This window comes from Molothrus ater, chromosome Z (genome assembly GCF_012460135.2).
Source record: "Molothrus ater isolate BHLD 08-10-18 breed brown headed cowbird chromosome Z, BPBGC_Mater_1.1, whole genome shotgun sequence".
NCBI classification, from domain to species: Eukaryota; Metazoa; Chordata; class Aves; order Passeriformes; family Icteridae; genus Molothrus; species Molothrus ater.
This window is the reverse complement of record NC_050511.2, coordinates 31,368,074-31,395,008: the sequence shown is the minus strand read 5'-3', so window position 1 is coordinate 31,395,008 and position 26,935 is coordinate 31,368,074. Positions and strand designations below refer to the sequence as shown.

The following is a 26,935-nucleotide window of genomic DNA, read 5'->3' as shown; positions in this document are numbered from 1 at the left end:
GAAAATGCTCCAGGTGCACAGTGAATAGCTCAAAAAATCTGAAAAAATTTCTTTCAAACAGAATGTTCTTTGCTGTGTTTCTTCTCAACACTTTTCACCTATATGTATGTCTTTACAACTTAATAATACTGTGAAAGAAAACCCTGAATACAGTTTTTAAAAGATTGGAGTTTCTGGTGTGCATGTTTTTGTGGGTTTTTTTCTCCCTATTTTTAAAAGGGAAATATTCAACTACTACAGACTGGAATTTAATCAGTGAAATTCTCTATAAAATTTTCATAGATATAAAGTGCTATAGTTTATTATTGTTAATACTATATGCATTACCTCAAGGCATAGTCAATCTGAAATAATTTATTAATTTATGATGCTCTTCTTCAAAATTAAAACTAGATGTGCAGTATTTTACTAAAGTAGAATACGTCCATGATTATTTTATTGCCATTTTAAGTTATAAATGCCAAAGTCTGTTTAGATGTAGGAGAAATCATTGTATTGAGGCAAAAATTAATTTCTCCAAAAGCTCTTCAGCCACCGGCCTTCACCCCACCTTTAGCCCCAGCTGTGAGAATTTTCAAAATCTGTAGTAAATCTGTTTTATTTAGCCTAAAATGAATTGTGAGGACTTAACACAGTACGGTTGTTATGCTTCCACTAATTAAAAAAAAAAAAATCAATACTTCAATTAAGATGACTTCTGTAGGAGAAAAAATAAACTTTCTTTAGTAGTTATAATTGAAAGGGAAAAAAGCATGGCATCAGAAAGCATATGAAGATAGGGAAGTCTTATCATGGGCTGTGGTTGCTCAGAGCAGTACTGCCTTCCCACACAAAGAACAGATTGTGGTTTAACTCTTTCCACGGCCTAGTTTTATGTACCAGTATAGTAACAGAATTGTTCAAATCTCTGCTGGAAACTACTAATCAGTTTAATTGTTGCCTTTGTAGGTCTTTGACAAGCATCATACTGTAATGAAATTGTTTATGTCCTGAAGTATCTTCCTATATTGCCTCTCTATTCTTTTTTTCCTTTCCCCCCCCACCTTTGCTTAATTTTTTTTTTCTATGAAGACAACATGATCATAGGTAAACTGCTTGTAACTTTTCTATTGTTTTCTGTTTGATTTGAGGATGGTTAGAGAGGTAACTAGATCTAGTGGGTTTTGCAACATTCAGGAAATTTTGAAGTTTGTTTGAAATTCAAAGATTTAAATGTGGAATTCTTTGCCTGAAGCTTCTGCAATGGCAGTCTGCATTCTATAATTGAGACCATTAGTTATACTTTCATCATTTTTACCTAATGGAGTTAATCAGCCTATTGATTAAACATAATTCATTCCTTGTCTGGCAGCGTAACTAAAATAGTAGTTTGTTAATTGTATTCTTGAATATAATTGCATAAAAAAGGTTCAGTTTTAGTTTGATTGCACTGTGCCACTAAGTATAATGAGCAATCTGCGTGGTATTTAAAACTAAATATCCCTACACACAGGAAGAAGGATACCTCCCCTAAGGTCTCCCTTTCAACCCAAAATATAGTAATGTTTGATAAGCAGATTGCAGTGTTTTAAACAGCAGACTTGTTAATGGAAAATAAGTTTTTGGGGAAGGTCTATTTAGATATTAACATGGATGTGTAGGATGGTACTTTAAGCAGACAAATGAAATTAATTTAATTGCTATAGGATGTGCCTGTAGACAACAACTAAGCATTACCTCCTTAATGCAATCCATATTGCTGCTAGGCAGAAGATAAGAACTTGCAGGTGAAGCCAGACAACAGAAAGGGTTATTTTGAAACTGTATATAAATGGCATGGATCTCACAAAAGCAGCACTGGACCAGCGGTGGACTCATAATGTCTCTTTGCCACAGCATGTAGAAACACAAAGAATGCAAAGTTTGTGCCAAGTTGCCAATTTTCATTGTACACCTCAGATTGATTTTTAAGGGGTTTAGAAAAATTGCCGCACTCATGTGATCAGTTAGCAAATTAACTGACTCCGTGGGGCCTCAAAATTCACAGTGGAACTGCTGGAAGGACATAAATGTAATTTTTGTTCTCACCTTCATAAAGTCTTAATTTTACAGAGCTTTGGGGTGGTGGGAGGGAATCAAGAAGAGCTGAAAGTACAGAAGCTTCTGTTCAGGATTTGTATATGACATGTGTCTTTTGCCTGCTTTTCCTTACTCTATACTGGTTTCTCTAGTTACCACCACTGGAATGGTGCTGTTTCAGTGCTGGAATGTTGGACGTTTGATAAGAAAATGGATCAAGTTTAATGGCGCATGCTCTTTGTGCCACCAGCAGTCTCTTGCTGAGAGCATGCTCCAAAAGCGGGAACTGTGTGGCATTACACTGAGCATGTATATGCTTTGTGTTTCTGTGCCACAGAGAAGAGAAATGAACTGTGGCATTTGCCTCAGCCTTCTGAACATTTCTGCTCAGATTTTTTAAAACCGTGCAGTGTCCTCTTTGTGCAATGGTACTTTTCTTGATGTTAGCTGTTCAAATATTTAAATGTTAGGAACAAAACATCTTGGTAGCATCTCTTAAATTGTGTTGTCTCTGCAGAGTTGTGGGATGAAGTGAGGGGAGGTACAAAATAAAATTTTCACATAGTTCTTTCAAGGAATGAAATATGAAATTTGTGTAAATTTTATGTGTTTATTCTCTTCATCTCGTATTTCACTTAAAGATTTTCAAAAATGTTTCTTGATGGTGCTTTGGTTATGAGAACTTGCTGACTTTGAGTTTTCTTGTTCTCTTCTTCTTTTTTTTCCTTCACTTCTTTCCACAGGATGAATTTCACCCGTTCATTGAGGCACTTCTTCCACATGTCCGTGCAATTGCCTATACTTGGTTCAATCTTCAGGCTCGAAAACGCAAGTACTTTAAAAAACATGAGAAACGAATGTCAAAGGATGAGGAAAGAGCAGTCAAGGATGAGCTACTTAGTGAAAAGCCTGAAATTAAACAGAAGTGGGCATCCAGGCTCCTGGCCAAGCTGCGCAAAGATATTCGCCAAGAGTTCCGGGAGGATTTTGTGCTCACAGTTACTGGGAAGAAGCACCCATGCTGTGTATTGTCCAATCCTGACCAGAAGGGCAAGATTAGGAGAATCGATTGCCTGCGACAGGCTGACAAAGTCTGGCGTCTGGATCTAGTCATGGTGATCCTGTTCAAAGGCATCCCCTTGGAAAGTACGGATGGAGAACGTCTCATGAAATCCCCACATTGCACAAATCCAGCACTTTGCGTCCAGCCACATCACATAACAGTATCAGTCAAGGAGCTTGATTTGTTTTTGGCATACTACGTGCAGGAGCAAGGTAGGAAGCAGACTGTCATGTTTCTATGTTAGTATGTCAGACTCTGACTCCAAGTAGCCCTGTTTCCCCTGTGGGCTGGCTTCCAGTGAAACATTGTTCTGTGGTCCATAGATGTAGTGTGGCTACATATCCATTTGTAAATCAGCATATATACATCTGTACTTAAACGCACACAAATTCCTGCAGACCTGTGTGACATGCATATTTGACACGCGTGCCTCTTTCATGAGCGAGAGAGACATGTACCAAGGCAGTACTTTCATTCCACTGAAGTTGCCTTTTATTTATTGTGAAAAAGTGGCAATACATAGTTGTGACTTCAGAAAACATTGTTTTCAAATTGTGTTTTTAAAGAAAAACAAAACAAAACCCCCCACCCCAGTACTATTAAGAACAGATGCAGGTATATGCAATTGCACAGTCACAACAAATACTACAAATATTTATTATTGTCTTTGTTGTTATAATTAATCAAGAAGTAATCCTTAAACTGAGCACATTGAAGAGCAATTGTAGACTTTCTCATACCTATAAAACAAAGCTTGAAAATACTTTATCACGGCTGTATTTCATGTAAATGCCAAATAGAATCAGAATTGCTGCACACAATATGTAATGTTTTATTCATATTTTACATCAGTAGCTCATCTTATCTATTTGAGCTTTAAAACAAAGATCCAGGTCATAATATTTTGAGAAGTTTTTATGAAGAGTGTATTTTCATAATGACACTCATATACTTTTATTTGGCAGGTAATTGAAATGTGGAAAATTGCAGGAGCTCTATAGAAAAGCTTCTTAAACTTAGTATTACAGAATGAAAATAAAAACAGGGCTTCTGATAATCACATGTCAGGGGAAAACCTACTAGCCATATTTCATATATTGGATATTCAATAACAATACCCATAGGCAGGTTCCCTAAAATTGTAAATGGCTGAAAGTAGATAAAGGTGTTGGTTTGTTTTTTTCTTTCTTTTTTTTTTTCTCTGATAGTAAGCCTTCCAAAGTACTTTTTCTCTGTTTAGGGTCATTTTGGTTCTTTCTGATAATGATACTGTGTTCTAAGTGTCTTTGTAATGCTGGCTGATCAGCAGTAATAATGCATTTCTTTTTTAGCCACAGATCTCAACTAGGGAAAGTTCGACCATCTGCAGATAGTGGGCCATTTCACAACTTGGCCTGGTAGTAGGTAGAAATGGCCTGCAGAAGGGCAGATGGCAGGCTGTTATCTGATGCTTGGTAAATAACTATGAGATTTAACTGCAAAACAAATTGAATTGATTTTGTTAGTAACAAAAACCTAAAATTCCATGGCTTCATTTGGTGTATATCCGTTTTTTAAGAGGAGAGCTGCACAATGAAATATTTTGTTTTAAGTAGTTATCTTTTAGCATTTACTCATGCAAGTGAAGAACTGCTTTTGTGACTGTATATATTATTTGTTGTGAAAAAAATATTGGCTTCTCCCGCCACCCCCACACTGCCCCTAGTATTTTTTGGGGTTTTTTTTGTCTCGGCACAGCGGTAGACACGTTTATGTATTTTACAGTGACTTTAAGTAGCTGCGTAGTCTAGTAAATCTGACCCCAAATAATACAGGAAGAAAGATTTCTTTGACAACATTAAACAAAGTAGCTTAATTACAAGTAATTTTTACCTTTAAATTCCTTTTGTAGGAAAAAAAATCAAATTATATTATGAATGCATATAGTGTAAGTCATAACTTACTGATTAATTCTATGGATTTACCTGTCTCTAAAAGTCAAAACTACAAAGGGAGGCAAAACAGTTTAAGTACCTCTTGAGCCAAAGAAACTGGGGTCAGAGTACTCTTAACACACTGTTGACTTATAAGTTGTTGAAAGGCAGTAACTTGAAGTGGGAGAAGGAATTTCAGGGCATAGCTGATTTTGTTGATCTAAATGTATTGAGAATATAAGTTTATTTAAAACACTTTTGTCTAATTGGAAATGAGGAAGTTAAGCATGTTATAATATTATAACTTTCAAAGTTACACAATGCTACTTTGAGAATATACTGAAAATGAAGATGGCTAATTTCTATTTCCAAGTCACTCGTAGAAGACCTTTTTGTTAATTGCTAACTGCATGTCTTTTGTATTTTGTTGCTTTACTTTAAGTCTTCCATTAACATCTCTTGGCTCTCTTCTTGAAAAAGTCATATTAAGTTGTCTATGTCATTTTTTTTTCCATTTTATCAAACTTTGATTCTCTATATTCATTGAAATCAGGTTAATTGTGGCACTTTTGAGGGTACTCGATTGAGAGTGCCAGGCTCTGTGAAAGATATGCATGAAGTCAACCAAAAATGTTGCATTATACCTGTGGTGTTTTGCTTTTTATCTTTCAGAACATATAAAACGCCTAATAGCACCATGTAAAAGCTAAGTGGAAACACAAAAAAATTAAATCGCTGAACAAAATATGAAGAAGGAATTAGCACACAAAATGAAAAAAGGGGCCAAGTAGTTTGCTTTTTTTGTTGCTTTAAAATAGAAGATTAGGGAAAAAAAGGGGAGGAAGGATAGTTCGAGTGCCAGTGATGGTTGCCAGTGGCACCAGGATTGGCATCAGACCTTCTTTGTTTAGCCTAGGATGTCTGTGATTTGTTGGTTGGCATCCGCATTGCAGTACAGAGTAATGTTACAATATATTGACAATTTCCAGATCTAGAAGTGTCAATAATGTTTTCAGTTCTTAACAAAAAGAGCTTCTACTTCCATGTCTGCCTTGAAAGAAGAAATAAGTACTGATCAATGAAGTCCTATCATTGATGAACTTCATCAGATGCTACTTTTCGCTCATCTCAAAATTCAGCATCTTTTTTCCCCTCTATTCATTTTATGCTATCTTCTTAAAAGACAAAAAAGAAAAAAAGAGGATTGACATAGGTTGCAATGCTGCTCCTTTGACTGAAAAGGAGGAAGAAAATGGGAAGTACACATTGTGATCAATGTTTAACATGAAAATAACTATTAATCACAACGGGCTTCTATAAGGCTCTGCTTGTTGTGTGTATCAGGGGGGTGCGTGTGTCCCACACAGATCGTTTATAAAACCCAAACTTGAAAATGGTGTGAACATTGTTTCTATTGACAGAATTGTCCTTTTTTTTTTTCCTGTGAACATCAGAGAGTGTCTATCATTTGGTATGAAATGAATTTCAGTCCATAAAATCATTTGATGGTATTTAATTCAGCGCAGCGCTTATACTGTGTTCCCGTTGCTACAAGAACCGCCATTTTGTTTGTCGAGTGCCAGGAGAGGGGAAAAAAAGGCAGACAATGTGCTTGATGCCAATAATGGTTGCCAGTGGCACCGAGGTTGGCATCAGACCCTCTTTGTCTAGTTGCTGAATGCCTTTGATTCGTTGGTTGGCATCCGCATTGCAGTGGGCACATTGGAAAGTTTTTGACAATCAGTGAATGAAAGCTGCAGTACTTGTTTGCTGCAACAGAACCAAGATAATATAAATCTCTCCTTCAGATGGATGTTTTACTTACTCTTACAGTGACTAATTAAAAAAAAAAAAGCTAGAAATTGTCTTATTTTTTTCTAAAACTTAAAATATCTATAGCAATGTGCCTTGTCTGCAGAATTCTGAATTCCCTCATCATCTCCACTACATTTTTTTTGCAGCATGAATAAAATGCAAACTTGATGTTAGGTATTTCAGCATATACTGAATGAAGCATAGTACACCTTGGGAGTTTGAGAGTTTAAAGAACTGAAGCAGTGCTACATGTAAATGTTAAGATTTTTAAGTGTTTTTAGCGCATGTGTCTCAGAGTACATTTCTCTGAACAGTCATGTTACTGTTTACACTCTCCTTTGTCCTTATGGAAGGGTGATATAGCTGGGGGAGCCCGTTCCCAGTTGTTAATAAAGTCTGGAGTCAAAGGAGGAGAGGCTCTTTTAAAATATCTAGGGAGTAGGGAAGAAAATAGATGCAGATGTCCTTAGTCCCGTAGTGTTCAGGCACTCTTCCTTTTTTTAACTTCTTACACCATCAAGATGCTACCACAGCTCCAGCTGTGCAACTTTGTTATCAGGAAATTGGCAAAAAGAATAAATCATTTCTCTTGGAAGTTTCCTAGATAGTTAACATTAATATTGCTTTCCAGTTAACTGCTATTATCTCATTAATTAATAAGAAGGATTAGCAGCTCTACCCAAAGGGCTGCGCAGAAGGAAGCCTGGCCTATGTAAGTCCCTGAGTTGCTAGACTGTGTCCTGTCTCTTGAGGATTGGAGGGGGGGGGTACTGGGCCAGGGAAAAAAAGGAAAAAAGCAAGAGAAAGATTAGAGAGCAGCGAGGGCACTGGCTGGCCAAGGGGAGAATTTTGTATGCAGGGCTCTCGTGCTGAGCTGGCCCTATGCTGGGGAGGTTGGCAGTGCCCTGCTGTGCTGCAGGTGCTGTGCCGTGCTGGGGGGAGCGTGGGAGGGGGCACGGGCACACCCCGGTGTGGTGCCCACGCTCCTGAAGAGCGCTCTTGCAGATAACCTCAGCTGGGTCCAGGGTGCTGCCGCCGCATCAAGCTGAAACGCTTCCGCCCGGAGCTTAATGCCAGCAAACTGGCAATCCCCAGCCAAGTGGGGATATCGCTTTCCCAATTCAGACAGTCCTGGCAACACGTGTGTCTTGTCTTACTTGGAAAACATGCCCTCTTCCAGAAGGAATTGTAATTCTTTTTTAACAAGATATGTCTGAATTGCAGGAGTGGGTGGGTTTATCAATGGCTTAATCTTTTTAAAAGCTTTTTTGATTTTTGTCAATTTATGTCTATAGGGAGCTCAAATTTTGAAAGAGGTTTGCATAGTAGTTTCACATTACATTTGAGTTTTCATTCTGTAAGTTGAGAAAATTTATTGTGTAGTCATTCTGTTAATATTTTAAAATGATAATGATATTGTTTTGGTTAGTTTGCTGTGACTACATGAATTTTCCACTTAAAATCACACTCAAAATAATGTTATAAGCAGTTCTTGGTTAAGTCATATTATGGTCATATGCCTAAATACCATGCCACCCAGATAGATTTTGGATGAGGGTTCACCTTTTTTTGTGTGCACTGATGTTCCCAAATACAATTAATAAAAAAGCAATGAGCTTAGATGAATCGAACATTTGCTGATTGTTTCTACTTCATTTAATCTTAATGATTTGCCTCCTTCTGAATACTTTACCTGGGAACACACAGTAGAACATTTTACCTGTTTTGCAGAAAGATATATCAAAGTGCAAGGTGATTTGTTGGGAGTTTACACAGCAAATGATGAGTTACAGCAGGAACAGCAGGAAATAGAGGTTATTAATGCCTGTACCTACAGGCTTCTATATGCTCCAGGATCTTGTTTCTTGCACAGTGAAATGGCATGCGATCCCCTGCTCTAAATCTAAATTTTGAATCAGAAAGCCAGTACAGAACCAGAAATATGAGTTTATATATTGTCTACTCTAATACGAGAAGAGATTTTAGTAGTTTACAAATCTCATAGGGAATAATCAACCTTTTAAAATCTGAATTGCTCTGGACAATTCCAGTCTGTTGAGGGGTGAAGAGAACGCAAATTTAAAAAACTTTTTTGTGTGAACTGAAAAAGACACTGTTATTATTATTTTCTAGTTTTCTAACGTAAAATTTTGGATAACTATTTCGTTGTTGACTGTCTCTATTGTATTGAAAATTATGGGCAAGAAACACATTTGTCATTAGGGAATGGAGGTTAATCCAGTCTATATATGGATGTAATAATATTTCTCAATTGATTATTATAGTTACTTTGCTTATGAAGATCTAGGATACTGAAACATTTTGAAAGGCCACTTACCAATTTTAATTTTTTCAGAACATTGATGTGTGAACTAGCATTCAGGTAGTAGGTTTGCAGAATTCAAAATGTTTAATTTTTTCTTTTAAATTTAAAAAAAAGCTTTCTTAAGAGCAGGAATGTGGGTCGTGAAAAAGAAAAGGAAATTTTCCACTATTTAGCACTATTTAGTGCTAAATTATTTACTGTTAACAGGAATTAAATTTATGTGCATTTCAGGAAGGAACATTTACCTAATTCTGATTTTTCTTACCTGATACACTAATTTTCACAGGGTTAATAGCATCAATTGTGTTTAAGATAAAAGAAACTTAAGTTTAAATAAATTCTGTTCAGCTACTTGAAAACATAGAGGTCATTGTTAATTTATGAGTGACATTTAGTTCAAAACAAGGAGCGATAAAGTAAAGAATGGAAAATTAATCAAAAAATTCTTGCTTTGTGGTAGTTTCAGACAGAATACTGTGAACAAAAAGGATTATTCTGAACTATATACAAGAGGACTCATTAATAAAGGGAATACCTCAATTTAAAACAGGATTTTATGTTTTAAATTTCTTAAATGTTCATGCATATTTGAATTCACTGTAACTGTGAAAACTTCGTTAAAATAATTGAATGCTAAATACCACTGCAGGCTGGATTTTAAAGTTAATTGCGTGAGGTTGCTGTCAAGTCCACTTCCTTATCCAACTTTCTTTTTTTTCCCTGTGTTTCCTCCTTCTCCTCTTCCCTGCTGCTAGTGTAGTAGCATAGTCATGTCAAGGACAGGTGGCCCTCTGAAATGGTGGTCCACAATGCCAAACACTGTAACTCAAGAGGTTTCCTGAAGTGCTACTTTCCCGTCTGAACAGCAAGGTGAAATGTTTCTTTGATGTAATTGCTGGGACTAGGATGGTTTTCAGATCAAGTTAAATGGCTATGTTAACTGAATAGGGTTGCTCCTTCCATTGTGGGGTGAAGAAAGCTCCTTATGAGGAGCTGCTTTACAGATACTAAGTGATTGTGAAAAGGGAAGAAAGTCTCTGATACTATTCAGTTTGTTTGACAGATGTCAAACAAGATGTCATTAATTATAGGGAGGTTTCATGATTTTACTCTGCATCTTTTTTTAATTTTTGTAATTTTAAACTCTGGTGGAATTTTTGGAAGTTTTTGCCAAAACCATGGCTCAGAGCATTGAAACCTGGATTAGAAGAGGTTTGAAAGTCTCAGAAGCTAGTAAAAGGGAAGTAAATCTCAGATTATTAGCTCTTAGAGAAAGCAGTGTGAACCTGGAAGCATTCTTCTAGCACAGTTGTTTATATTTCCCCCCCATCATCTTTTTATTGACAAAAAGTTTACTTGTGCTCTCCCCACCAGTTCTTCTCTGAGGGGGATTCTTTCCTTTCCTGAAGCATATTGTGCTTTTTAAATTTTAAATAAGTATATTTCTTTAGCTGCTTCTTGGGAACATCAACATTGTAATGTGACTTTTATCCTAGTCCACCTGCCCCCTCCACCCAGTCCCATTTCTGCCCTGCCCTCAAAAAGAGTTGTGGGAGATGAGCACTTCAGATGGCCACTTGGTGTTTGGGGGTCATTTTCAGAAATTGCTGATAGTCTAAAGTTTGTTTATCAGTCATAGTGTTTCGAATGTTTTTAGATTACCTGAGGACCAGAGCTTTTGCCTTCATGCCTTATGACTCTTGTGTGTTATGTTCCACTTTATATGAGACCCCTCTTCAGGTCAGAAAGGTGACTTAAAATTATGGGGACCTTGGAGTAATTTTAACCTTAATTTGTTCCTAACTGCCTTTGGTGTTTGGAATTTTTAAATGACATGTATGTTTGTTTGTTTTTACTCCAAGAAATAATATTGAAATAAGGAGAAGTTACTGTGATGAGGAAAGGTGTGAAAGAAAACTTAGCTGACTCATTGATTGTGTTCAGCTAAGCTTCAATCATTGTGTTCTTTTTTCTCAGTGAAACCTTGCACTTTTTTATTAAGTAACTGCACATCTCCAGAGTAGAATGGACATGTCAAGTTTTCCGGTGTCCTTCCATAAAGGCACCTTCACTAAAGACATCTCAGTGGCTTTAAGTGGGCTTTTTATTTCCCCTCTGAATAAAATACATATGGATATTGATCAAAACTGTTCCCATTTTTTCTTCCTTAGAAGGTGAACAGGAAAGCCAAATGCAAAAAGGAACAGGTAGTGAACTCTGAGAAACTTGGTGTGGTTGTTGAGAAATTAGGGAAAAAATTCTGTGATTGTTGGAGACAAATGGTGTGCACAGGTAAGTATATTCTGTATTGTTTGGAATTATTTAACAATTGATAATTATAAGTTTTGAATTAGATGAATCTTTTGAACATATTGTTTACGTATTTGACTTCCTGATCTCCATGCAATATTAACCTGAGTTACTACACATTTTTTCATAAAGAATCAATTTAAACAACTGAAAGATAGTTATCTATTTATCTTAAATCTAGCATTTTATTTTAATTTCCAGTCAATTTCCTTGCCATATCCCTCATAAGCCGTCTTCTGAGGTGTCATAAGATTTGCATATTTTCTTTAAAATAGAAACAAAACAGTGTGCATACTTTAGAATTCAGTAATTACAAACTCTATGCCTTTAGAAATTGAATGAAATTAAAATAGTATATATTTTTGCTTGTGAATTGCATTGGGCTAAAACGCCAAACCATTTTCAGCCTTTTTTGTTAAGTAGCTAACAGCGAAATGTTTAGAAGATTATTACGGATGTGCATTGTGTCTGAGAGATAGCAAATATACTTACTGCAGCATCAGCTTTCCATTGCCTGAGTAATGCCATTGAAAATGATGCCAGACTTTTTGAAGGGATAACTCCACTCCAGTGTCCCTGATTTAAAAGTGTGAAAATTTCTCCTAATCAAGACAACTTACTCTGACATCTGCAGTTTCTAGAGGGATTACCTTAAATTTGTTATGCCATGTTAAAAGATGTGTTTTGCAAGGCTGGCCTCAGCTCCTGGCCTTGGTGTCAAGAACCTGGCTATGTGATGCAATACATCTTGTTAGGTTTAATTGACCAAAGCTGATTTGTTAAAACAATTCATTTGTGCTGTAATTCATGCCCATGCCAAGTTGCTACCTGAATCTCTTGACCTTGGTTTGTCTGGGTCATGAAATGGCTGTGAACTGCTTGACCTCTCAATTGTTCAGTGGCCATGCCACTTCCTCCACTTCTTTGTGGTGGTTGCTGACAAGAAGACCTCGGCCCTGAATTTACACCCCAGTGGGTTTTCAGTGTCCCTCCAGAGCATCTGTACCCTCCTTTGGAAGTCCTTTGGTGATGTCACCACCTATTGTCTGCTAGCAGTGAGGGGGACAAATTGATAGTCCTTCATAGTAGAAGAGGTAGTGAGGGAATTTCTGAGAGCTGGAGGAAACCTCCATCCCCTCTCTGACTGCTGTGCATTCCTGTTATGTTGGGGTGCACGGGGTCACTACTTTTTTCAAGGGGAAACGCAATTGGTCTTAGTCAATCCCATTTCATTGTGAGCTTTGTTTGAGTGGGATGTGCTGGGAAGAATGTTCTGCTTTGAATATATTTTGTAATGAAAATCTAATAAGTATGCACAGTATTTCAATTTTTAGGACACAAGAGTGATCAAAATAGATTTTTGGCGAGAAATGGAGGAGTGTTTCCTGTCAATGTCATAAGTGGCTATTGATTTCTTTAATACCAAAACATAAATTTCTAATGACCTAGCTTGTACTTAAAAGCAATCATGGTTTCTAAAGCAGAGGACTTTAAACACGATGCTTGATGCAGTATCTAATCTTAGTAAAAGGGAGGGAGAACAATCTTTATATGACTTCTGTAAAAAAAAACAACCAATAGGAATACATTATTTCTAGTGGAAGCTACTTGTCCTTAAGAATTATTCTTGGTGGGGGGCAGTCATTGGCCGCTTACCCTGACAGGCTACCTACTGTCAGTATCTCAGATGCTAATGTCAGCTTCTTGATGTAGACTTTGTGCTTCCCATAATTACTAACAATTTGACTGCCGGGACAGTTTATTTTGTAGAAATGGGTATTACATCTAATTATGTGCCACATTGTGACACTGTTTTAGGAAGTAGAGCCTTTCAAAATCAGTGGCTGGATCTGTCAAAAAACTGTGGCTAGGTTAAGAAAGCTTATAGACTAGTACTGATTATAGTACTAGTACCATTATTAAGCAAGTAAATTTGTATTCCTGTGGTCATCAGATAATTGGTATGCTCTTTTTTTAACTCCTTAGCCTTAGACTTTGTTCATATGAGTGGATTTATTAAATCGAGTTGACATAGTTTAAACTCCATATTCTTTCACTGCACTGTGCACTGACTTTCACAGCATGAGCAGGTCCGTGTTTCTGCAGTACAACTGATTTCTTTGCAAACTCATTCCTTTTTGATTCTTGAAAAAGAAATCAGATGGTTTGTTTACATACAGCATTCCTGTGCACTTGTATATGTTGAAACATTTTCTTTCTGTGTGAAACTCTGCAAGCTAGGTGTGATTTCTAATTGCAGTTACATAGTTCCTCTGAAGGAAGAGGGTGGGAATGCTGGTGTAAGAGGAACTTGAATGCTATGGCTGTGATGACAATGTAAAGTATGACTCAATGTTTAGTTGCAAGGACTTAAAAATCCTTGTCCCTGGTCCCCAACCCCGCCGTTGTCTCACCGGGTGACTGCAGGCAAGTTAATTAATATCTCTGTGTCTCTGGACCGGGGAGAGAGAACACATCTTGCTTCAATGTTGGCCCAGCGAGGATTGTGATAAAAACTGAGATAAGTACTGGCTAAAAAGTCCCTGTATTCCACTGCAAGCAAAACCCATGTGCTGGTGCCCAGCCCCCAAGAGGGCTCTGTGACATAAAGCAATGTTGTACCCAATTTTCTCATGCCCAGACAGAAGGAACTTGCCCCAGCAGGGAGGGCCGGTGCAGAGCATTCCTTGCCTCTGAGCCCTGCGGTGTTACTGCTCCGTAGGAGAGGTGTCAGAGCGAAACCCCGCAGCAGGGCTGGCCCCTCACAGGGGAGCGGGGCACTGGGAGCAGTGCTCCTCCAGTCACCCCTGCTTCGGTCAGGGCAGGGCTGGCCCTTGGGATGGGACCTGGCACAGACAGCTCTCTGAGTTTCCCTGCCCTGAGACAGTAAAGCAAAAATATACTCCAGACAGAAAGATAAAAGAAACACTCATTCTGGGACAACTGTATGGATATTCATCAACATTCAACCACAAAGGAGGCATCTGCGGTGCATGCAGGGGAGGCCTATGAGCTCAGTCTGCTTTCCTGTCTTCTCTGCTCTCACCACAGGTTTTCAGTCAAGTGGGCCACTTGAATACTAAAGTTCCTGTACCGTGGTCCCATGCTCAGGATGGATGGTCAGGAATTTGGTGAGGTGTGAGATGAAACCCCAAGCTAATGTAACCGTGTACCTATTATCTGGAACATGCTGGCCTTCCTGTTTCATCTCCCAGACTTGGAGAAGTCTGATTTGTGAGGCAGCTGATGGGCACAACATTGGTCTGTAGGGGCTTAGTCCAGGATTGAGTCTTAGAGGGCCGAGCTTTCCCTGAAGCCCCAACTGATTGTAGTGAAACGCTCCTAAGTAATTAGTAGCCTGTGTTTTTTGGACCCAGTATGCCATCTACTTTTACTCCTTCAGTCACTGCTTTCCTCATTCCTTCCTTTATAATGATATTTTAGCTTTGGTAATGAGCTAGCCATACCAACACATACGAAATTATTGTGTCTGCTTCTCAGAGTGGGAAGTGGCAATAATTTTCAAAAAATGAAGTATGTCCATGCCTTTTTCCAGCTGATACTGAAGCAGTGCAGTTTACAGCAAAACAAGGGTTAACATAAAAACTTATTCTATTGTTTAACTTCCAGTTAAAGAATAACCAGCTTGTGCAGAAAAGAGAATTGAAAAATTGATTGGCCCTTTGGATTCAGACATAGAATTTAAAGGATATCAGGTTGTGATTTTGCCATATATGCATTCATAGGTGAGTTTATGGCCTGCATTTCAGTGACTTGTAGAGGCTTATGTTGTAGGAGCCACAGCCTTAGGTGGTTTTATTAAACCCAAGGGAACTTGTTGTAAAGCTATGTATAATTACTTTAACTGGCTTAATTGCTGCCCTTTTTTTTTTTTAGTTAAGAAAACATATCAAATTGTTACTTAGAGCATAAAGTTGTTTTTTGCACTTTAAAGTGAGGAGTTCTGGTGTATTTTAAAATATATGCTGATCTTGCTTTATCATACACAAATGCATTATGTAGATCTTCCTGGCTGTTCATACATTTTTTCACTATATTGTGGATACAACTTTAATATTCTGGTACAAGAATTATAGTTGTCCTGTAGTGATTTCTGTTCTATTTACAACCTCCAAATAAAGGAAAAGCTGCTTATAGTAAAATGAGGATCACTGGTCTTTCAGTAATTAAATAGACTTGTTATACTGCATTAATCCTTTTTGGAACATTTGGAATGGCTTCTTAGCACTCACAAACACAGCATTAGGGCCAGCAATTAATCTGTTGTTTGTCCTTCAATATTTGTGTGACATAAAGAATGTGCATTCAAAGATGTAATTCAGGTTCAGGATGAGGATCGTCATAGAGTCAAATACTTATATTGATCATTCGGTAGTGTGAACCAAGTCCTAGAATGAAGTTGCAATAATTGTTGGAAGGACTCACACACTACAATTGCATCCAACTGAAAGAACTAAAGATGTTTTTCAATGCTGTCTAGTTTTGGTTGCTCTATGTACATGAGGAAAAAAGTCTGAATTATTTGGAGGTAGCCAGAAACTTTCTAATTTTCTGATTAGCCTTCCTTATAGGTAGGTGAAGAGGTAAAGCCACAACATTTCATCAGTTATGAATATGCTCAAGAAAAAAATTCAGGATCTTTCTAATGATGAGGACAATGTTTTTTAAATCAGGGACAGGTTTAGGGAGCATCTACTAAGATGACATGACCTGATCTAGCAGAGAAGTGGTTCAGGTGATCACTTGATATTCTTTCTAATTTCAGGGTTCAGTGGTGCTAATACAGTAGTAAAATTTCCTCCTTTTCTGAGCTTTGAATTCTCAAACAATGAGCAACTAAAATCACACAAACTTTCTCTCAGATTGTTGTGGTCTTTAAATTGATTTTCTGGACAAAGTCTGCTTAGTCTCTGATCAGAAGGCCAGTGTTGTGTTAGAGTCCTGTGCTGTTCTTCTGCATTGTTCAGCTGTAATTGACCTGAAGCATGGTATAGAGCTTAAGCTTCTGAGACTAGGTTAAATCAGCAGAAGAGTCTTATGTTCCTCTGGTATATAGTCTTAGAACACATTATCCTATTCCAGTAAGATAAAAGTGTTTTAAATATAGTCCAGACAGTTTGACCTTGTCAGAATTCAAGTCATATTATTGGTAACTTGGGCTTGCTGATGTGTATCACAGTAGGATGAGCATTAACACAGAACTCCCTATTCCATCTGGTGAGGAACCTACAGAGAGTGCTATACATAGATTTTTTCCTTAAATTCCATGTTACAGTAGAATGAGATTCCGTCTTCTCTGTGCTCATGACACTTCTCTTGCCATTGATAGGCACCCTTGTCAGAGACCAGAAAGTGCAGTTGAGACACTATGAAATGGCAGTAGTAGTGGATAATGCCCTGGAAACAGGTGTCAAAATGAACAGAACAGAATTTATTGATTCATGTACACATGTTACAAAAGTTCCAAAAAGACTCTACAGTTTTTAAATTTGATTCTGCCAAAGTTTGCCTATGCATTATAACAACATAGTGATAACCAGAAAGATCATGGTGAGGTCTGAGGAGCCTCATGTGGGTCCTGAAAGCAGCAAAATTGCATTCATCTGGCATCTTCATGTGCTTTCATGTAAACTGCTCCTTTGGGTTCCCTACAGGATGATGTCAATCTACTCTGGAAAAATTTGCCCATTGGAGTAACTACAGATTAATTTGAACTTGTCTCTGTTATATGTGTGTTCTATTTTCCAATAATAATAATAATAATATATGCATATGACTGTGTCTGTCATGAGGTGTTTGATATGTAGTTTCCAGTGAGTTTGCATGTTGTTTGGTACACATCCTTGCATTATGCATTTTATTGACAAAAGTGCCTTTGGTTTTTGTTGATGATTTCTCTGTCTCTGGTAACACATGACCTCTTTGAAAGTGGCACATGGAATTCTAGAGTCACTTAAGTTAGAAAAGACCTCTAAAATCATCAAATCCAACTAGGAAACTAGCAACGCCAAGTTCACCAGTAATCCCTGAGTGCTACATCTACTCCTCTTTTCACTGCCTCCAGGGATAGCAGGTCAGCTGCTTCCCTAGGCAGCCTGTTCCAGTGCTTGACACCTCTTTTAGTAATCAATTTATATCCTAATAATCAATTTAAACCTCCCCTGGTGGTACTTGAGGCCTTTTCCTCTTGCCTTGTGTCCTGTTACTTGGGAGAAGAGGCTGACAACCACTGGCTACAATCTCCTTTCAGATCGTTACAGAGAGAGTGCCAAAGTCTCCTCTCAGGAGGAGACTCTTCTTTTTACTTCCAGGCTAAAGAATGCCAACTCTCTCAACTGCTCCTCATGGAAGTTTTTCTCTAGACCTTTTGCAACCTCTTTTGCCCTTTTCCTGGATTTGCTTCAGCACCTCAAAGTATTTGCCATAGTAGCCCAAAACTGAACACAGGATTCAAGGTGAGGCCCCACCAGTGCCATGCTGACGTATTTCTCATTGCCTGAGGGGCAGACAGCTGAGTGGCAGAGTAACTGCTCCTCTGGACATCATCAGTGATAAATAAATATGCCAGCATTTCCTATCTTCACGGAGTGTTTTCACAGACAATTCACACTCATCAGCTTTTTTGGATTCTGTCACTATTTGAGTGCTAGGTGGCTCTGAGCTGTTTGTGCCTCCTTGCCAATGAAAACTGCAGCAGTAACCCAGCTCCTGCCACAACTTGTGTGGATGTGGGGAATGGGTGAGGTGAGGGAAGAGAGAGGGTGTGGGGCTAGGGAGGAGTGGGCAGGGGCTGCATGAGGACAACCCCAGAGTGTGTGTGAGTAGGGGGTGCTGGAAGATGCCATCTTTATTGCCAACAGCACCAGTTTTGCAACCCCTGAACTAGACAGGTCTGTTGATTTCTGAATAGTAATCTGTCTTCTTCTGTCTCCTTAGTAACCCAAAGTTACTTTATACAGAATGCTTGTACCTCTGGGTTTTAATGCTGGAAGAAGAAAATATACATATGGAATGTTGTGTTCTATTTAGGAACAATGAGAAAAACAAAGAAAGGAAAAAAGAATCTCTGATTTATCTTCCTCCCTTTCCTCACAGTTGTAAATTTGAAGGACATTCTTCTTGTATTTTGTAGGTTAATGTGGATCTCATCTGATCTCTTTGAATCTTATTTGGTTGTTTTACAGTAATTCAAAGTCCTAATGCTGAATTCATGTTGCAAGGACTGTGTTCAGATTCATATTTCTTCTGTAAAGGATGTTCTTTAAAGGCCTGTTCAGAAGCTATTCTGGTGCATTGAGTTCCCAGGCAACAAAACTAGAACACGTATGACTGAAGTACTGCAGACTCCCTAGACTGTAAACCTAATCCTGCAAATCCCTATTTACATAAATCCCACTGATTTCAAAGGGCCTGCACATGAGAAAGCAGGTTTTACAGGATCAGGCCATTCTTCCTAGGGACCAACATCTGTTGCACCAACTGTGATAATCTCATGACTGTTAAAGAAAACTCTGAGGAAACATTTTATCTGGACTAAAAGAAAATAGCAAAATAGTAACACTGTTATCTGTTGCTATAAAGTGGATTATTACCAAGAGCAACTCTCATTATATGCTGTGTCTCTCTTCCTTTCTTACATATTTTTATTTACTCTAGGGAAAATACTATATCTAACTATGCACGGTTGCTACTGTCCCATACCCATGCTGTATGAAGTTTGTGAACCAGATTGCAGATGTTCAGATATGCTTAGATACTGAAAGAGGCTTTTGGCACATAGATTAAAGACTATCATTGTTTTTTGAGTTTTGGAAACAGAAAGAAATGCCTTCAGTAAAATTTTTAGGTATTTTGGGTCTTGCAGTTCAAGTCTATGCTGCTTTGGCTGAATTAACTGAAGTATTACAGTCAAAGAGTTCACTTGGCATTTGCTGTGGAAGCATGGATGGCCAGTAGGTAATACTGCAAGCAACTAAAAAAGAACAGCAAAAGGTGATTATGTTGGGGAGAGCAAGTCCAGTTCCTTTGCTTTCCTTTAAGAACTTTCCTTGGGTTGTGCAGTTGAAGATAGGGACAAGTATCATTCATTGTCCCTTGTAGCACAGAGGTTCTAATAAAATAGATGTAGAAAAGAATAGCAAAATATCTGGGCCGGTCAGTTGGGCCATTATGTGTCAGGGTTAAAAATCTGATGTTCAAAAGCCAAGGGAGTCTCTATCAATAATGAAGTGCATGCACAATAGTTCTAGCACTTTATCCATGCTTTGGATTCCCTGCACTTAAAATTTACAGTCAGTCTGCGCATGACAAGGACAATGGCCTGGGATTTCCATGAGCCATGTAATAGACAATAAGCTACTGTTACTCATTTCATGGGATCAGTGGGAAAAGAGGAGTAAGATTTCAAATATGCCTACAGTGCTAGGTTGTTGTCAGCAACTGCAGGGTGGGTGGACAGGAGGCGTGTTATTCCTCTGCATAGTTGCAAATTCTTGTAAAATTTCCTGCTAAAGTATAATCTAATGATTATACTTTTACTTCTGTAAAATGAATAAATAGTGTTCAAAGTCTAATAGGCAAGGCTTGAGGGACTGGTATTTAACAGATGTGCAAAAGCTAGAATATAAATAAAATTTCTGTGCAGTTACTTGAGAAAGTAACATTTTCTAAGGTGGTGCTTTTATTCATAAGCTGTAACTTTACAGCATCTTTTTGTCTCCTTATCTTTTCTGATTATTATGAGTCAAGTTTCCTTCAGTGTGCAAGATGCATAATTAAGCATACTTTTCATTAGGGGAAAAATGTTTACTATAGGTTTTTCTACTATGTCATCTGTATCTCTGCACTGTGGTTATCACAATTCCTCCTTCTCTGTCATAGACCTGTTATTTTCCCTCATGTTTTTTTAGGAAATGATTAGGAGTTATACTCTTAATTATTTTTAATGTGAGTTGAAATGTACCAGTTTACTTAGAAGTAATTGCTTTGGAGAAGCAAACAATATGCTTTAGGGAGTATTTTCTAGATTTTAAATTGAGCTCTGTGAAAGATCAGACCTATGCTAAATATGCAACATAAATCTATTATACTATGCTTAAAAAAGCAGAATGGAGATGAACATCAACCAAAATTACAAAATTCTCACTTCCAGGGAACAGGTCTTGAGACTGAGAGAAAGACAATTTACACATTTGTTTTCATATATACTAATAGGAAAGATTTTAGAAAAAAAAGGCAAGCAAAATCTCTAGAAAGTTTGTTTATATTATGAAAATATCAAGCAAGCACTTATATTAATTTTCTGTATTGAGATATTGTCATCTTTATTTGCTAGTGGTAATTAGTTCAATTAGCAGAAATTTTTTTTCTTATTTTTTGGAACTATGCAGAATTAACATTTTCAAAATAGTAAGTGTATAAGATCAAGCTTGCTGAAATACAATTGTGCACACTATTTAATTTGCCTACCCTGTCTCAATTCCCAAGAAATGTAAGTTCTTTAGGGTCAGAATTTGTCTTTTGTTTGTGTAAGGTTAAATATAAAAAAATGTAACAAACATTTGTGGCTCTTTTAAATTTTAAATAGGACTTTGTTCCGGTTTGAGATTTTTTTCTGATATTTTAAATCAATCCTTGCCAGAATTTGGAAATACATTACAGAAGATTGTGACTACATGGGAAGAAAGTAGAACTGACTCTGAACAAGAAGGAAGCCAATCAGTTAGTTTTGAATAGTTCATTGTTTATTTTCAGAAGACTACTTGTAACAAGTGGTTCCTTGTCTCATTCTCTATAGTTTTCTATATTTCTCTCTCGTATCTCAGGAGAAATAACAATCTTCTTCATCAGAACCAATTTACCCTGTTAAGTCATTAAGATAACAGGATCTCCTGTCATTCTGCTATGTTATGGGGCTCTTGCTGAAGGTGAACACCTTTGGAAGGCAAAAAGAGTTTTGCAGAATTTCCCTTTTGAAATACCTATCTAAGAAATGACAACTGTTCATGTAAACACACTACCTTTTTGTTGCTGCTTCTAGAAATGCTTTACACAGACTTGCAACTGAGTGTCTGAGTGGAGAAGGAATGCAGGTATTTGAGATCCACATCCTTCTGTGCCTCAGCTCAGCACCAAGCACAGCAGGATCTTCAGCTCTGTGGAGATTGTGGTGCACAGTGGTATTTGAAATGCTTGGTGTGGAATTCTGTGCTAAAGCAGTACTCAGCATGGTATAGCTGCATTCCAACCTGCAGGCTGTGATTCTTAGCACTTTCTTACTGCTAGATAAAACAAATCATTAAACTGATTTGGTTTGGTAATTTCTGATACTCATTGTGGTACTGTATTCTGAAATTAAATTCTCTGAATAAGAAAATATTTTTTCACAAGCATAAATCAATAAGTATGTTCTACATCATGTTCTTTACAACAACTATTGTGTTTACATATCTTATCTCTGGCAATAAAATCTAAAGTCAATGGAGAAATCGTGCTCTGATGCTTATAAATGCTTAGATTTTTAACTTTTTTTTCCTATGATAGTTGTTAAAATGGCTGTCAGTAGAGGAAACTCTGGAAGGCAGCTAAAATTTTGTCATAGAAAACCAGATTTCAGTTAATTATACTGAAAACATATTTCCTAATCTTTATAGCTGTTACAAAATCTCAATACACCAAACCAAATAGGACACCTTGTAAATAAACACAATTATGCTTTAAAAATTGCTAAGAAGGAAATTTCATTAGTTCAAAAGAAAATAAACTAACTAAAACATATATAAAAATATAAAGGATGAGTTCATCTAGTAGATTGTTTTGGAATTGCCTGGTATTTTCTAGGAGATCAGTAGCTGATGCTTCTTGTGATGCTGTCATTGCTATTGATGCAAAAAAGGTAATCTATAAAAGTTTCTAACCCTATGAAAGTGTAGGACCATGCCATATGCTGCTATGATTTCTTTTTGGATCAAGCATCATTTAAGTTTCATTAATGAATTCATAGTGTTTTTAAAATGACAATATCTCTTTCTTCATTTTTGATTTTCAAAACTCCTCAGACACAGCTAAATTTTTTAGTTTGACTGTTGACATGTATAAATGCATAAGCTTCAGAAGGAGTGTGTTTCACTCTGTAGTGTACAGATTACCCATTTAAGTAATATGCTCCCTATCCACAGAATCATACTGAAGTGTGTTAAATACCCTTCCAAATTAAATGTTTAATGTCAAAAGCTCATGGTAGTTCATAAGAAATGGTGAAGATCATTAGTACAGTCTTCATTGATAAAAAGTGTTTGGATAGCATGGGCAGTTCTTCTGAAGACTCTCTGTGGAAGGAGTGAAAAGAAATTACACAATACAATAGCATATTTCTGCCAGAACACTTGAGAGGTTCATCCTGGAAACCACAAAATTGTGACTCTGGCATAGCACTCATCCAGATAACAATATCAAAATAATATGTGCCTTATGGATTTAATGAGTTGCAGAAATTTATTTCCTATACAAAGTAAATACTTGAAAGTGGCAGGTAGCATTCTCACACATTTGCTGAGAAGTGAGAAATCTGAGGCATCTAAACAACTCCAGATTTTTCGGAGGCCTCTACTTTAAAATATGAACCCATTTGTTCATGTGAATGGAATGAACCTTTGGCCTACAGCAAATTAATATGTGCCGTAAGTGACCTTGGTGTACTTTCTGCCACAATCTTTATGATTGCTCTCATCAGCTTTCCTTTTGGTGTTTTTCAGATTTTTTTTATCCTTTGCCTATGTTGTCAAAACATGATTATTTGTAGTGTGTATTTGCAGTAATAGCAGTTTATCTCTCCGTAGTTTACAGAGAGAGTTAGAAGCCAGCAACTGCAATTACTTCCACGTTCATAGCTAAGCAGTAAACTAGGAAAGTGAAGTTAAGATAAGCCATTGATGCAGTACCTCAAGAAAGAATTACAGGATGAAATCATTGCTATACATTCTTTTGTTTTAATGATGGCTGTTATTTAAATTTGGTTTTGGGGGGGTTTACCACTGTCTGTTATGTTTATGTGAACACTCAAAGAGAGTTTAAGTTACCTGTTTTGTGAATATCTTGTTGTACTTATTTGCTACTTCTTCCGTTTGGCTCAGCAAAATTGTAAATTCTAGATAATGATTTTCTAAAATTCTAGATAATGATTTTCTAAAATTGTAAATTCTAGATAATGATTTTTTGGCTTTGTGCTGTGTGGAACCTGTGCAGTTTTTACCCTTAGTGGTGGAATTACGTAAGCAAGGTTAGAACACATACATCGGAGTTCAACTGTGAAGTGTCACAGCCACTACTCTCTACTGCTTGCTCATATTTGTTAAACATTTAAATAAGGCAGCTGCCTCTAAGGTTGAAATGAGTATAATTAAGACTTATATGCAACAGGTATTCTCTAATAATGGAAGTCTTAGCATCTAAGAATACAACTCATTTGCACAGAAGTTTACATGTATATTTATTTTACATGTATAATTTTTTTGATATTTTGGCAGCTAAATGTGAATACTCTGTATGTAGAATATAGCTTATTTGTTGTGGTTCATGTTTTTATTTTTTCTTCCTGCCATAATCATGCATATATTTAAATATTATTTTCTTACTGAGGCAAAGTTTAATTCAACACAAGAAATATTTAATTTCCTGAACATCACCAGTATCACCATGAAAAGATGCAAATCTTTCATAATCTATATGATGAAAAATGTTTAGCAAAATATGGAACACAAGAGGTAGATCTAAGTGACCTGAAGATACTGAAGGGTCTAATTGGATATAACAGGTAGCAAGAGGTCTGAAGTTAATATAAACTTTCTTCATTTAGTGCATTAAGCAACTTTGCTTAGGCCAAACAAAAAATATATGCTAAATTGAAAAGGAAATTTTGATCTCCAGTGTACAGTCCCTGTGCCCATTCAAATGGTCCACATTACCTGGTTCTCAGCTGCTGAAAATGAGGGTTGGTGTCCTAACCACATTTATCAGTATGTTTCCTCTTGGTTCCCTGAGAGTCCACTAAACTTCCTCTTGCATTAGTCTTGTGGGGTACCATTATATTGGCAGTTTTAGAAGGGAGAGCACAATTATATTTTTAAGGATATCTCTGGGCACTGCTGCGAAGCATGTGGTAGCAGGACATTTTTGTCACAACCTAACTTTTACGCAGAAAAGTGTGAGCTCACCTTCTACAAAAATGCTTTGTACTAAAGTGGTTTAGCCAGCCAGTAGTTAAGAAAATTGAAGCAAGATTAGGACATACTTATATGGCATTTTGTGAGCAGACCTAACAAACTTTCCCTACAATGTTGAGCCCGCCAGGCACATTGCAGCAACTACATGGCACTCAGTTCTAGCCAGCTGGCTCATGGCACAGTCAAGGCTTGCATTCCATTGCCTACAAATATACTCCCATACTTGTAATAGCAATGTGAACAGGGGAGTGGTCACATTGACCTCACAAACAGCTCCCTTCTAGGTCAAGTGACAGGGATGAGGGAGGCCATGTGTCTGGGAGGGGGATGGTGAGACCAGTTGCTTTTCAGATGCAGCTACTGTCTTCTAGAGGTTCCCTTTGAAGTGCCCAGCTGCCACTTAGCAATTTAGCTCACCCTTGTAACATGACCTAGCAGCAGCAGGAGTGGCTCCAGCTAACTCTCTTCCCTCTTAGGAAGGCCTGGTTGCCTATTTACAGTTTGCATGGAGTGATGGAGAGATAGGCTTGCTGTAGGCTTTGTTCTCTCTGATTCCTTGTTGAAGACCCTCCTCATTTGTTTCAATTTCTAGTCCCCCTGATTTTTTTTGGAGACTGTAAAAAGCAGAATAAATTTTAAGTTCACATTAGTTTCAGAACACTATTTTTAATGAGTTATGAATGCTTTGGATTTAAAAGCATTCTGCTGGCAATGACTGCTACATTACTTTTTTGTTTTGTTTCAAAACAGTCCTTGAAGACTTAGATTTGAAGATCCTGAGGAGAAATTACTAGGATTTAACCTTCAGTTTCCTTCTGTTCCTACATCTCTGCTCTTCACTTAGTTTTCATTTGATGGAAGATTGCCTAAAAAATGCTTATTATCATAATAAAATAAGAACAGTCTGAAATAGTTGAATTCCCCAGGAAATAACAGTGATTTTTTTCTAAATTAACATTTGTCATGGGATTTAATGTGGTCATTCTTTTTTAGGGACTGAAAGGAGATGCACAGATTTAACATGTGTACCTTGTTAGCAATGTTTTGACAAAGAGCAGCAGCTGTATAAACTAATCTTCCTGTAGCTTTCACACATGGGACTCAATTAACAATGAGCCACTTTCAGTATCTAATCCTTTCTATAATTTAAAAAAGAGTTTCCTGGTTTCTGTACATTTTTCCATGCCTAACTCTTACCTATAAACTGAGGCAAGTGGCAGATTGTGAATGGACTGACCTTGCACGACATTTTGTATGTGATTTACAGAAGACAATGGCACTTGTGTTTATATTCCTGGTAAACTCAGATTAAAGTGAAGATTAAAGTCTGTTATTTGCAGAACATTGTAATGATTGCAGGATCTAGAAGAAAGCTTTGTTTGAAATTCCGGTGTTTCAAGCTCTGAAGTGTAGAGAATCAAGAAGCATTGCCCCAGGTATGTCATTCAACCTCATTGTGGTAAGTGCTCTGGAGGAAGGAGGAAGGAAGAACTCTGTGGTTATTAAGCCTGTGAACCCACGGTATGTATTGTAAGAAAGTCTGTATTTACCTATGGCACGGTCAGGTCACAAGGCTGGATAATTGGGCCTTTAACTATTAATTTCCAGGTGGATCTGTGACCAGAAATGGAAGTTTTATGTACTTATGCAGTGAAATCGTGGAAATTTTGAGAGTGTTTAGAATAAGAGCAAATTAATGCGAGCGCCATTTTAATTGCATGTGACATTTCAACCTTTGCTTTGAAATTCCTGCATTAGAATGATCTAAAGAGGACATTCTGGAATTACAGGGGCTTCTTGTCTTTTGCAAGTGAGCAGGAAGATGCCAAAAGGATATAAAGGCAGATCCCAAATATTATGTCACTCTTTTTTCTTTCACCTAGTAAAACTTCAGTGAAGTTTGAATTGCTAAATTCAGAATAGGCTATTGTCACTACTTGCCAAATAGTACATGCTTGTGCATCTGTCTAATCTATATATGAAAGCCACAAACAGAAGCACATAATTTGGCACAGCACCAGAAGCATGCCTCGGCACACTTCTGGAGATTCTTCCAAATGACTTACTGATTCAAAAATTCTATAATGTTTGCTTGTGAGCACGCGCTGAGTGTCTGGAGGAGTTAAGCATGAGCTCTGCCAGAAAGCTAAGTGTTATATTTGAATTCTGGGATATGATGATTATGTGTCCCTACTAATTTACCAGGAGT

General features: G+C 37.3%; 1 protein-coding gene across 5 annotated transcripts in view; it reads left to right on the top strand.

Annotated features, from left to right (window-relative positions):
• The window catches only part of NFIB (nuclear factor I B), a 169,999-nt gene that overhangs the window by 3,548 nt on the left and 139,516 nt on the right, over positions 1 to 26,935 (top strand). For all 5 annotated transcript variants that reach the window (XM_036402809.2, XM_036402807.2, XM_036402806.2 and 2 more), the window contains exon 2: positions 2,802 to 3,333. In XM_036402809.2, coding sequence (XP_036258702.1) covers positions 2,802 to 3,333 — 532 coding nt within the window. The remainder of the gene's footprint in view (positions 1 to 2,801; positions 3,334 to 26,935) is intronic.